This window comes from Cariama cristata, unplaced genomic scaffold, assembly GCF_000690535.1.
Source record: "Cariama cristata isolate BGI_N322 unplaced genomic scaffold, ASM69053v1 scaffold8123, whole genome shotgun sequence".
NCBI classification, from domain to species: domain Eukaryota; kingdom Metazoa; phylum Chordata; class Aves; order Cariamiformes; family Cariamidae; genus Cariama; species Cariama cristata.
Window position 1 is genome coordinate 31,807 of NW_009610075.1, and position 13,126 is coordinate 44,932.

The following is a 13,126-nucleotide window of genomic DNA, read 5'->3' on the forward strand; positions in this document are numbered from 1 at the left end:
ACTTCTTCACAAAGGGAATACCACAGAACTTGCAGAGCACCCATGAGAATGTTACAGCCTCTTTACAACTACTTAGTTGAGAAAATAGTTATGTGATAATTTGGATTTCTTTGCAAATGAGAGTGGAGCTCAGTTCCCACAAAGCATTCAAAGAAGAAAAACTATCAAGTCTATCAATCACATCAGTTCCCTGCCTTTCTGCAAGTCATCTAAACAGCTAAGAAAGTAATTTTCATGCTAACACCAGGAAAACATAGCTTATACCAAATGAGTTTTACCCTCTTGCAAACAACAGTGAGTCATATCCAGTTTATGGTGTATATGTATAATATAGAAATGTGAAGTGTAATTTGGATATGTCCAAGGCTACACTACACACAAGACAAGAGTAGCCTCATGGAAAGAAGCTTTAGGCAAACACATGCACAGAGGTTCAGCACAGGTGTCATAAGCTTTTCCAAAATAGTTAGTCTGTAACTCACCCACAAGGGCTAACCTTAGCAGCATAAAGCAGGGTATTGACGGTATATCCTCAGAAAGTATAGCTGCTTTTCCAAGAATTTGTTACAAAAGCAAGGCACCAGCCAGCCAGCATTCTCTCAGACCGTTTTTTGTAACCTATTAGAATCTTAATGACAAAAAAGAAATTTTAGTAATTTTTGCCTTAGTGACAAAAAACAATCTACCGACTTGTACATTCAAAAGGGAGTAGTCTATTACATACAAAAATTGAATTATGTTCCTGTAAACAGCCTATAAGAACACTAGTCAAGATAAGGACAAAAGAGAAGGATTCTTTCACTGAGAAGTTTGATGTTAGACTGAGAGGGGGGAAAGTACTCAAATCCTTATTATGCTATCAAGCATAGTGAAAGAACTGAACTATGACTTCTCTTTTTTATGTTATGGAGCCCTAAAACTTCAAGGAATTAACAGCAGCCTATTAAACAATCTCATTTTATACGAAGAGGAAGAGAAAAGGAAGTATCAAGTGAAAGACATAGGTTTAAAATAGTGTACCGTTACAGAGATGATTTTGGTTTGATAAGGTCAGTAATACTGTTTTCTCCAGAGGCAACACTGCTCAAAAAAATCACATGCAGAAATGCAGCGAAAACAGGTGAGTTCTACATGGCTTTTCACCAGTAAGCGATGTTAGCAAAAAAGTCTCTAAAAATGCATAGCACTTCACCATCTAGGATCTTGTGGTATGAGTCAGGTGAGAGTTTACACTTGGAGAGAAAAAGAGATGTTTGCTTAGTCCACACTGCTTACCAGAAACATTGTCAATTCCATATACTGAAGCTAGGATAAGAAACAGAATGACAAAATGTTCTGTTCTTTTTGTTTTGTTTTTAAAAAAAACACCCCTGTGGGGACTGCCTGAAACTTTCCTTAGAAGATGGTGGTGCTGAATATCGTTACTTTGACAAGCAGCGTTTAAAAGCTGTTTCTCATTACAGCTTTCTCTGTGCATGATATAATGAAAGCTTCATAAATTATCATCTTAGACAGTATAAGGTATCTGATAATCATGTTCCTAAACACATTGCATCTGTACACTTCCCAGTTGTAGAAATCTGGGACAAGGTTCATGGTAAAACATTTGTGCCAGCTGTTGTACAATATTTGCTTACTTCAGTAAGCACAGCAAAGATGACATTGTAACCTGCCCGACCATCTCATCCTCTGAATGCTACCAGTGAGACTTGTTAACTAAAATAGCTCCCCAGAAGTTAGACTTCTACATTTAAACTCCAAGCTCCAACAGATGCAGGCTTAAATCATGTCTGATTTGATCAATGAGATGGTGCCATTAATGATACTGTTTCAGTCTGAAAGGAGATGCCACACAACAAAACTCACTCAAGCTTGAAGGAAAACATAGAAAAATGATGGGGGTGTCTTTCAGCATGGATAATTAACCTGATCTTGTATGATATCTGAACTCACTTGCAGATGAGGTGTTAAGAAAGCTGTGGACTATAACCATAGCAGAATGAATTGTGAGCAACCTTGTGTTCCCACAACATTCAGCTACACTCCCACTAGTATATCTGTGCTTCTACAGGTCTTTCATAAGTCATCATATCAGGATTACAGAGGAGTTGCGATACATGTGTACAGTTTCCTTTTACTTTAACAGTTTTAAACATATTTTTATGGTGTAAATATCACAATTCTCTTCAGTTGTTCTCTGGACTTAAGAGTTTGCAGATTACATGGGATCTATACCATAGATGAAGCTGACCGGAAAGTAATGGGTCTGAATACCATAGATAGATGCCAAACCTCTAAAATACCTTCAGTAGCACCTGTTAAAATTGACTGTTATGAATTCAGACACTTCTCCTCTTAAAGTCCCTGTTTCAGGCCCTCTACAAACTCTGGCAGATACCATACCTGTCTGCCATTTGAAAACCTAATCTTTTCAACAGTATCAGCTATTCTGCAGAGCAGGTAAGAGCTGGAGATAATGGGGAGAGGGAGAATCCTCCCTCCAGGCAGCATGTCTCACTATTTGAGCAATGCTGAATTAATCCACCTAGCCCCAACAGTCTCATTCCCCCTTCAAAGCCTCACCAGCACATGAGGGATGGACACAATCAGAGTTTGGGTTCACCATAAGTGATACTTAACTGTGTGCAAAAACGTTTTTACGTATATTGTCAATGCAATGCTTACTATACGTGCAAGTGGTGGGGAGAGGAAGTGGTTTCTTTCCAAATGAAACACAAAATTCTGTGCTTAAATGTGTATATATATGTTTCCCTATTAGGGACAGTGAGATTTTTTTGTTTAAGACAAGGGGTAGGTGATTAGCTAGAGACAGTCTTACCTCTCATATCATATAGCTTGAAGTAAAATTGATTCTATTAAATTCACACCATAGCATCTATTAAACCCATGGTAGAGAATTACTTTGTCTCATGACCAAATTCTACATCTTTTGAATTTCTTGAAAAAAATGAGCTTTTTAATCCATTTCTTATCAGTGTATTTATGCTAAATACTATGTAGGGGCATCTATAACTTCCTAAGCATTTGCTTTCCTGGTTGCTCATAATTTGCTCATACATTTCTATTTCTGCTAGAATTTAGTGCACAGGTTGCCAATCTGAGAAAGACTAGTTCTAAAACATTAATCGGAAGAATTCAGTTGTTTCCAAGAATGATGACATTTGGGGGAAATGGAAGGTGCAAATACTGCACAAAGAGGAAAAAAAAATTATCAGTGAGAATCCTGGCAGAGATGTAATCCTTCGGGGTATCTAAGAAATTCCGTTTTGTTTTGGCCATGTTCTGAGAATGTAAAAAACATACTTTGCAAATACACCCTGGATTTATTATACAATAAAACTAGCTATCTGCCAACATTCCATTGGCACTGCTTGTATGGACATACATACACCAAATGGAAATTTCCATTGACTTGCAGGGGCTTTCAGTGCTCTATTAAGAGTTTCCTGTGCATGTATAAGAAAGCTGCAGGCAATTCACATTGGTCTTGGAAAATATATCAATCGCCAGGACAATCAAAAACTGCCAAGGCAATCATGTATTAATGTCAGTCTGCAGTCCTTCTGCTGGCATTTAAAAGAAATTGCAAATTTAAATTCAGTAAGCCCCTACAATATATAACAAGAATTAGTCTGTGGTTCAGTGAGATTTTAGCAGCATCCCTGTTCATATTTGTTACAGCAGAATACTAAACTACCATATTAAGAATGCAGGAAAGCCCTATATGTACTGTGAGGTTTTGGAAGAATCTATAAAGCCCCGGTCTGGTATGTAAATTTGTATGTATGTATGTAAATTACATTTACCAATGTAATTTCATTCATCTATCCCCAAATTGCAAAACAAATATTTCTCTGATCTAGTAACAAACTGCTCACCATTTCAGCAAAATTTTGCAGGAAACATCTGAAGATGGACTAGGCTGTCATGTTCTAACCCTTCTCAGCTGGCTCCATTTTAAGTTCCTCTAGTGGAAATACTGACAGCCATTTAGTTTAAAAAGCTCAATACATCCTTTTTGGCTGCCGTACCTCAGCTGGTCTTACTCTGGAACTAAGTGGTTTGCATTTCTGCCTCTCTCCTTGACCAGTTTTAAAAGCTACTGTTGAAGGCAGTAAAGGCTCCATAACCAGCATACCCATTCTGCTTGTGTACTTGCTGCCCAGGTATACTCGAGCTGGCTGTAGGACCAAAGCAGACGGAAAGATGCAAATGTGTAGCAGCAACACAATGCTGTTTCATGTGAATTTTCAGGTGGCTCTATTCCAAAAACTCACAACCAAATAATAGAGAGCAGTCTGGTAGAAATATAGTGTGCAATAAATCTAAGGTAGCTTATTGATCTACTGAGCCCAATGTCAACAGATACACTGTCACAAATATTTTGCCTGTAATTCCTGAGAGCACTACAAAAGTGCTGTAACTGATTACAGAAAATCTTTTCCTTGCACTATAGGTCATTTCAGGATATGCTCACTTTAATACCATTTGACTCGTGCCAAGTTTCTGGTTAGTAAATGCTTTTTATCTTAGGGCTGCAAAAAAGCTTCTGTGGTCATTTTTCTACCAGTAACTACAACGGTAGCACTCTGAACTGTAAGACCTGCTGAATCTGCAAGACAGGATATGTGTGTCTGACTTCAGAGCCTGCACTTAAATAACCCATATTGTCTAGCTATTGTTAAGCTGAACACAGCAAGATAATAATCTCACTGCCCATGTGAATCTACCCAATAAAAGCTAAGTGGGTAACAAAGGAAAAAAAGTATACCTATAGAAATTCTACAGAAAGAACCCTTCAAAGGTTCTCCTGCATTTGAACAGCAGAGTATTTTTTTGGCTCAGTCAGCACTGACTTCCAAACAGCTGATCCAAGATTTGAAAGGGGCAGGGGGGAAGTTGGAACATGCTTAACTTATAAAACAGAACTAGAAACCACATGTCCAATACAAACAAGTTCCAAGTTTCTGCTCTTGGACGTGCCATAACCATATTCAGCCAGACAATAACACAATGCAACAGTTGTATTTTAAATGGTTAAAGGTGCCTTCTTTTCAGATTAAATCCAATTGTGAGTTTGTTTCATAAAGAACTCCAGTTTAGCAAAAGGTTTGTTTAGGCACAACTCATGTCACATACAAATACTTTCCAGTGTCCTGCAGAGAAGTATGTGCTTCTACTGATCATTCAGAACACTTTTTCCATAAGGCTGTGATTAGTTTCAAATACAAACACAGCAATCAATTGCAATCATCCATTCATTAAAAAGATTGTTTACTGGTTTACTCCAGACTATCTGTTAGACTTAGGTCTTGCTACTGAGAAGGGAAGTGCTGCTACTGGTGTCCAGGATGAGCAAAACAACTGGAAGGTGATCCATCCTCACCAATTCCAATATTAATAGGTCTCATTACACTGGACCCGCGTACCACCTCCATGCTAAAAGGAAGATGGTTTGTGGAAAGAGAATTCTGTGAAGTTTCTCATTTTCCACTACATACCCAAAGTTTTCACCCTGTAGACAAGGCAGTCCCTGAACACTGTGTTCTATGAATGATGTTGACTGGAACAGTCATACTGTAGTTGTGATATTCTTTGTTAATCACTCCCTGCTTGACTACAGAAAGATCACAGGTTGGCAACCCACTGCCTGAGCTAGACTCGTCTTGGTAACTGTCTTGGTCTCAGCAAAATGTGATTTCCAAAAAATTGTGGAAGCCACAAATTTACTCATTTTCTTTCTGTAGATTTTTTTTTTTGCTGGTTTATTGAGCATGTTTCAGTGCAACGCAACACATCCATGTGTGTCCCCTGAGATTCAAAGCAATGCTCATTAGTCTTTTAAACAGATTGTCATCTTCCTCTTCCCTCCTCACTCAGAAAACACAAACAGAGGAAAAGTGGGGAAAAATTATGGAGAGAGAATATTTAGCTATGCCGATTATACCAGTTTCAAAGACAACCGTGAAGAGGGAAAAAGAAGACAGAGTATTTTTCATAGTAGACCCTCTCTCCATCACAGTTATGACAATGATACGTACGGCTTTGCTTTAAAGGCTTTTTAGATACAATACCTAAATTTTGTTAATTGTTATCAGAAGCTTTATTTCTGTGACTTCTGCATGATTAATATCTCCGTAAAGACTGAGGAGAAAAAGAAGGGAAGGGGAGCCTTTCACAGAAAAACCTGTATTACAATCAGGAGATTTAGTTCTCTCTATTAGCTAATACTACTCAAGTGTGTGGTAAATACCATTGTCAGCCAATTGGATTCTCCATGCAACCAATTTAACCCTAACTCTTTTGCAGCTGAATTAACTGAATCCTATTATTCAACCCTGAACCAGTCAGGTAAAAGGAGTTAGGAGGAGTAGTTCTACATTTCTTCCTGACTTCACCTCCTTTTGAAAAATGTAAGTTTTAAAACTTTCTTACTTTTTAAAGAAATTTATACCCTGTGCTTATTTGAAAGATTTTAACATTAAGAGACTTATAGCAAATGTGCTGCTTGTTTGTTATCTTCAATGAATGTAGACTGTTTGGTCAAGGCTTAGTGTCAATACTTTTAACCAATAACTTTATTTGTTGGAAGTGTGTGTTAAGGTGAGGACTTAGGTAGGGCTGTAAAAGAAGTTGTTTTATGTTTTCAACTGACTCATTCTTTTAATGTGTTGAAACTCTCTTAGAGGAAGTAAGAAACAAGTTACAGAGCTCTTTCAGAGCAAACAAAAGCAAGGCTTTGCACTTTTGTATTGTTTTTAAAAATACAGGCTTATTAAAAGACACTTTAACCATCAGTTTTCAGAAAAATGCGGAAGCAGGCTGCTGAACTGCTTAACAGCGAGAAAGAATGCTTGTGGGTCAGACTGGAAAGGCAACTGTTTCACGAGGCTGGCATTTGGAGCTGTCCTGAAGCTACCATTTGAGCCTGTCTCAGGGAGAAATCTTACAGAAAAAAATTTATTGCATTCAGCAAAGAGAGGAGGTGGAAGAAGAGCATTATGGGTCACAACTGCCTAGAGGCACCCTGGAGCTTTTTGATAATCTGGATGTATACTAATGATAGTGAGTTAGGCATGCAGAGCTAGCTAGCTGTTTCTAACTTTTAACGCACAAAGTCAAAAACAGGAGGTCCAGCCATTAAAACTGAAATTGCTGAGCAACGTGCAGAGGGCTGAATTCACTTAGTCTGTCCTCTTCCCTATGGGAAATCAGCACTGGGGAGAGGTCTTTCCAGCTTCCTCTGGCATCCCGTTCAAAGGGAGTGCAGCTTCCCGTTCAGTCCTGGCATCCAGAGCAGCCCAACTGGCAGCTCAGAGGATGGACTGAACTAGTGGTACCCACTCGTTTCATCCTGCTCTACACAAGAGCAATCTGCAGCCCTGTTTTCCTCCGCTGTCTTGAGTGGTGCAGGAGGCGTTAGATTAAGTTTCTTCTCCTGTAAACTTCTCTTGCAAAGGCTTGGGTCTTCACAAACACTGCCCACTTGCCACACACATGCATAAACAACCCTTCTAGAGTCACTGCATGCCTATAGACAAGCTAAAGGAAACCCAGGCGAAGTCTAGTCCACATTTTTTAGCTAGGCTTCTGGTAATTGCCAGGTGCTAGAATGGAAGATAAACTTTATTTCACTGATAGGTGAACTTGCTTCTCCTTACACTGGTTAATCAGTTTCTTCACACACACAGTAGCATCTTGACTTAGATCAACTTCAAAGAAGTTTTGCTTTATTGCTGTGTTTTGAATTAATGTAGTTGGAGCAAATCAGATGTACTAGAACTGAAAACCAACCTCCTGTTTAAAACATATTTTCTATACTTTATATAAAGGCCTCTTACCAACCTAAACACAGGCCAAATACTACTCCCAGTTTGTACAGCCTAATTGTTATGCTGTTGTTGCACTTGTCACGGTGAGGTCTGATTGCTTTATTTCTCTCATTGTTTTCAAATACATCATGAATTTCTCCATCTTCACGTATGCCAGTTACAAAGTCATCAGAAAAATTTTGCTTGGGGAAACAAGATATAATAATTGAGGGGAGGAAAGAGCGTGCAAGTTTAAAAACTAACTTTTTTCATATAGGTTCATTAGTGTTGTCTTCAAAATGTGATTACAAAGATTTAACGTAAAGAAATGGAAAGTTCTTTACAAGTGAAGGGAAATGAGTCAGTCTTTTCAATTCAGCTAATATTTAATGAATAAGGGTTAGACTAAAAAGAACAACAGATACCAAGTAACATATCCTCCATAACTGCGAAGTTAAGCAGGCTGAATACGTAGCTGCTCAAGCTCACCCTGCCAGCTAGACCAACAAAGGTCTTGACAACTTTCACTTGGATGGCTCCTAACCTGGTATCTACGAGCAAGAATAATATAATTAGGATGGCCTTCTCTGCTTCCTGTGCCCCAAGAGCCATATAGAAGTCAGCTAGTTTAGCAATAGCACAGAGAAGCCACTATTAAACCATCTGGCCCCCAAGTTTGTTTCGCTGCAAGACTCTATCGTAGTAAGACTCCAGACCAAGACTGGTGTCCGCATCTCCTTGGCTTATGCTAACTTGTGCAAATGCATTTAGTTCTGATGACTGAAAAGCTGTTTCTGCGTTATGATGTACTGCTTGGTGAGTAGATCTAGTAAGTTTAGAAGGACATGCCAATGGAATTAAATGAAGGTTTCTTTTCTGCTTTCTCTGCATTCATGATGGCGTGCTAATGAAGATGGCTAAAAGCTTGAGAGGTCACAGTGGTTTGGGGGGCGGGGCCGCAATACTTGAGGTTCTTGTGATCTCTGCCTAAAATCCAGTCAGTTTTCTCTACATATAAATAAGTAGTATAATGCAATAAGTTGAGGCGCTCTCTACAACCTCTCAGAACATAGTGGTCTTGGACAACGCTTTATGAGGTTGTAGCCTGTAGATGGCTATTAGGCTCTGCACTGTGTCTCTCTTCCCACTGGTGCCTCAAAAGAGACAATCTGGTTTCCAGTGACTTCAGAGAATTTCCAAACCTTCCTAGTGACCCCATGCTAAAAACCTGCTTAGAGGAAGAGGAACTTCATCATGTAAATGGTTTATCTGATTTTCTGAAAGTCCTTTGTGTTTAGGAATTTTCTCATGAGTGGAGAGGATTTTTAAAACATGTGCCAGTGAAATTTTTGTATCAGTGGGATCAATAGAGCTTGGGACAAACAGGGTGCTGCATCTGTGGATCACAACACAGCTTCTGAGGTCCAATAGAACCTCAGTGGAAAAGAATTTGGACTTGATGTCTACCCACTGACACTAAATATAACCTTCTGCTAAACATTAAAACTTCAATGGCTTTGTGGCTGATGATTGCATTGAACTTCAGGACATCCAGTGAGAGAGTAGGGTGGAAAACATAAACATGAAAAGAAATGTAGGGAGGGGGGAAGGGTTTGAAAGCTGGTGGAGAGAACGGCAAAGATTTTGGTGACTAATGTTTTCTGCCTGGTTCAAGGGTTTGTCAATTTAATAAAGATGAAGCATTCATAAGGCTGAGATAGCTTAACTGCTAGTGTACCAAACACAAACTATGGATTGCTCTAGCACATTATGTTCCAATAAAGAACTTCATTCTAAAACATTGTACTTGGAGCAAGGGCCTAAGGACAAAAGGCAGATGTTGCTTCCTTGGCTGTTCCATCCTGTTTCTTCTGCTTTAAATGGGATAATTAACATCCTCTGCACTATGGTGTTTACCTTGAACACTTGTGCACTGAAATCTGGCTATAATGATCAGAAGGATTTCACGTGAGGCACCAAACAGCTGGAAGATAGTACCAGCTTTCAGTCCCCACCAATGTGGGCTGGATTGGACTCAATAGTACTTGGATTGCTCTGTATCTCGTTGCCACACCATAAGCTCAATGATCTAGTCTATCCTTCTGCCAGGAATGAAGAGCAAAGCCTTTAGTTTCTGAGTACAGTAGCAGACAAGGACAAGCAAGTTTCTAAAGCAGGTCATAAATTGCACTATTCAAATATCTCTAGCACTATCATTAGTATCTTCTAGCCTGCAGTACTGTTCTTAGCCTTCAGTCCACCCCTAAATTCCAGCTCATCTAGTCACGCAGCACATGGAAGAAGTTCTATTTCATAGCAGAAGGCTTTGTTTCTTACTAAACAAGTTTGGGAAGCACCTTGCATGTGTACTTGGAGTACTTTCACCACTGCTTGGTGAGGTGGATTGCCATCACCCCATCCATTTGAAGATGGGCAGACTGATGGGTACATGCTACTTAACTAGTTCAGGACCACTGGAAAGCAGAGGAAACCCAAACCCCTTGTTCTAAATCAGTAAAACCCATTATTTGTAAAAAACCAAACATTTGCCAGTCCTGGAAGTCATCATTTGTTCTGTTAGCTTAACTCCTAGTGTTATTGAAACTTTTTTCAAGCCTGTCACAATTTCTTCTAAAGAAAGAAAAAAATTCAAACACCTTAGAAAACATTCTGCAAGAGGAGTAAGAGGCATTTAAGCCTGTTTAAAACTCAATCCAAACAGACAGACCTGTTGCCAGTGAAGAGGGAAACTTGGCAGCTTTGTTTAAAGCTTCCCACACAAAGACTGGAGACGCAAGAAAACAAAGGAGCTGTAGTCCCCAAGGGTTCTGCCACTCCCAGGGCAAAACCAGCCCCTTCCCTTCTTTTCCTCTATCCCTAGACCCGCACACGCTCTCTCCTCTCAGTGCTGCTAGCTACAACAATAACCAGTTAAGCCGTACAGACCTGGAAAAAATACAGGAAAGGAAGAGGGTTGTTTTTTTTTTAAAAAAAAAACACACACACACAAGAAAAACCCCAGAGAACTTGGAGGCAAGCCAGCGTCCCCGAATGACTCGGCTGAGCCGGCAGCCCGGAGCGACACTCCCCGCCAGCCCTGCCCTCCCTCTCCTCTCCTCTCCCCGCAGGGCGGGCATGCCCAGCCCTCCTCTCTTTATCAGGCACACGAGTTCCCCTTCTTGGTCTCTAGCTGGTTTGGGAGCCCAGAAACCGTCCTAAATTTGTCTTTCACTTTTAGGACAATGGCAAATGCCAGAAATAAGAAAGCAAAAGAACCGAAAATTAATGGAGACAATTCCCTGCAAGCCAAGTGGAAGCACCTTTTCCCCCAGAACTCCCAAGGAGGCAAAAAGCATTTACACAGTGCAAAGCAGGACAGGCTGCCTGGGGTGCCAGGAACATGCTGTGCCTTTGGCTGGGTGGCACAGGGAATTGTCCATCCATATGCTCAAACTTGATGGAGCTTTTTTCTCTCCCACAGAGACCAAAACATACCCTCCATTTAGAAGGGCTCTTGCTTTATCTCAGGGAGGCAGCAGGAAAAGCTGAAGGCACACAGAGGGTACGGCCCATGTGGGCAAGGCTGCCACCTCCAAGCCAAGACTGTTCAAGAGTCATTAAGTCATGTTTAGCTCTGAGGATCTTTTTCTTAATACTCTTCAGAAGTGAACTGACCATAGATTTTAGTAAACTAATTTGTTTTCTAAAATTACTCAGTGGAACAGCTTGCACAAGCCTGCTCTAGTTGGTGTGGTGCCTTGCCATATGCGCTATGATCAGTGTCTTCAGCAGAGATCGGTCTCCTCAGTCTGTGGTGCTCCCCATCTGACTGGAAGCCATTCTCTTCTGCAGCACCAGGCAGAGGCACGAGGTTTGGCAGGTCATGGGGCCTGTTTCTAGACGGCCCTCCTAATGCTTTCAGTGCATAACTTCCACAGCGCTTGCAAGACTTCTACTTTTTCCTCTGTGTGTGTCTCATAAATTACAATAGCAACAAAAAAGTGGTCAGATAAATCTTCACCAAGAAGTGAACACTGATCAGAACAAGTTAGTGTTTGCATTCAAATGTGGGTTTTGTTCTGAAATTGGTTTTAACCAGCTGCCAAAAGCTTTTTTTGAGACTGCCCATGTTCCCCTCTCTCTACACTTACGATAAATGTCTCCTTGTGACTCAGTTCAGCCTCTCATCTGCCTTCCTGCCTACTCTAGCTTTCACGTGTCTGCTAAAGAAACAGACAGACACGCAGTCATTCAGGTGCCTCTAGAACATTTAATTTTAAAATATCAAGAGTATTGATGCTTGCATGGGAAGTAATAAGCTGGTATAAAGGTAGTGATAGGAGCATGGGGGAGGGTAAGAAACCATCGGAAAGGGAAGTAGAAGATGCACCGAACAGAAAGGTTAGCAGCTAAAAATTACAGCTTGGTACAATCCACGCAAATGACCCACACACCATTCCCTGTGACATTAAGTAATAAAAAAGGGCAATGTTAGCTTTGAATATATGCCCAGTAAGTGTTTATTCCCAGAGGGGTTTTTGTTGTTGTTGTTGTTGTTTGGTTTTCCCGAGCTTGAGTTCTGCGAGGTGAAACCATAATGGTGCCCAAATACAAGTTTGTTTGGTTTTGGTTTTTCAACATTCATTTTAATTACCAAGCTGTAACAAATAAATCTGTCTGGATTGAAACTAACCTGTGTGGGTCCTTAGATGAGCTTTAAGATGGGAAGATTTGCCATAAACTTTTTCACACCCCACATAGTGGCATTTGTGCTTTTTCTGGGGTGATCCAGGGTCAGTCCAGCTTCTCGTGCGTTTGTTCTTTTGTCTGGGGCTTGGCTCAGTTACTGCAGCCAGGCTGGTAGGTGTGGCTGCTCTTCCTCCTCCACGCTTACCAGCTGAAGACACACTTTCTTCCCCAAACTCTGTAGAAGCAATAGAAATGTGTATTTGTTCTGTGATATCAAAGGTGTCTGTTTTTTCCATCCTTAGAGCAGGTGAGTTTGGGACATGCTTGTTCAGATCTGCTAAAATGCTAGCTACCACAAGTAATGATGATCCATTGTCTTTCCCGGTTTCTCTGACTTCCCGCTTTTCTTCTCCATTTGATGAAGGAGGTATTGCTGCACCAGGTTGGGGATTAGACTCCCCTTTCGGACTGTGGATAATAGCACGACTGGACATAGAAACAAGGCACTCGGCTGCAAAATGATCCACATATGCTGCTGTTGCCATTTTTCATAAGTTTAAAAAGAAATCCAAACAGAAGAGGGAAAAAACCCACAACACTGCTCT

At 40.4% G+C, this 13,126-nt stretch overlaps 1 protein-coding gene across 1 annotated transcript in view; it reads right to left on the reverse strand.

Annotated features, from left to right (window-relative positions):
* The window catches only part of KLF13 (Kruppel-like factor 13), a 31,387-nt gene extending 18,321 nt beyond the window's left edge, over positions 1-13,066 (reverse strand). Inside the window, exon 1 of the mRNA XM_009697751.1 lies at positions 12,526-13,066. Within this exon, the coding sequence (XP_009696053.1) occupies positions 12,526-13,066 (541 nt within the window). The remainder of the gene's footprint in view (positions 1-12,525) is intronic.
* Between the last annotated feature and the right edge of the window lie 60 nt (positions 13,067-13,126).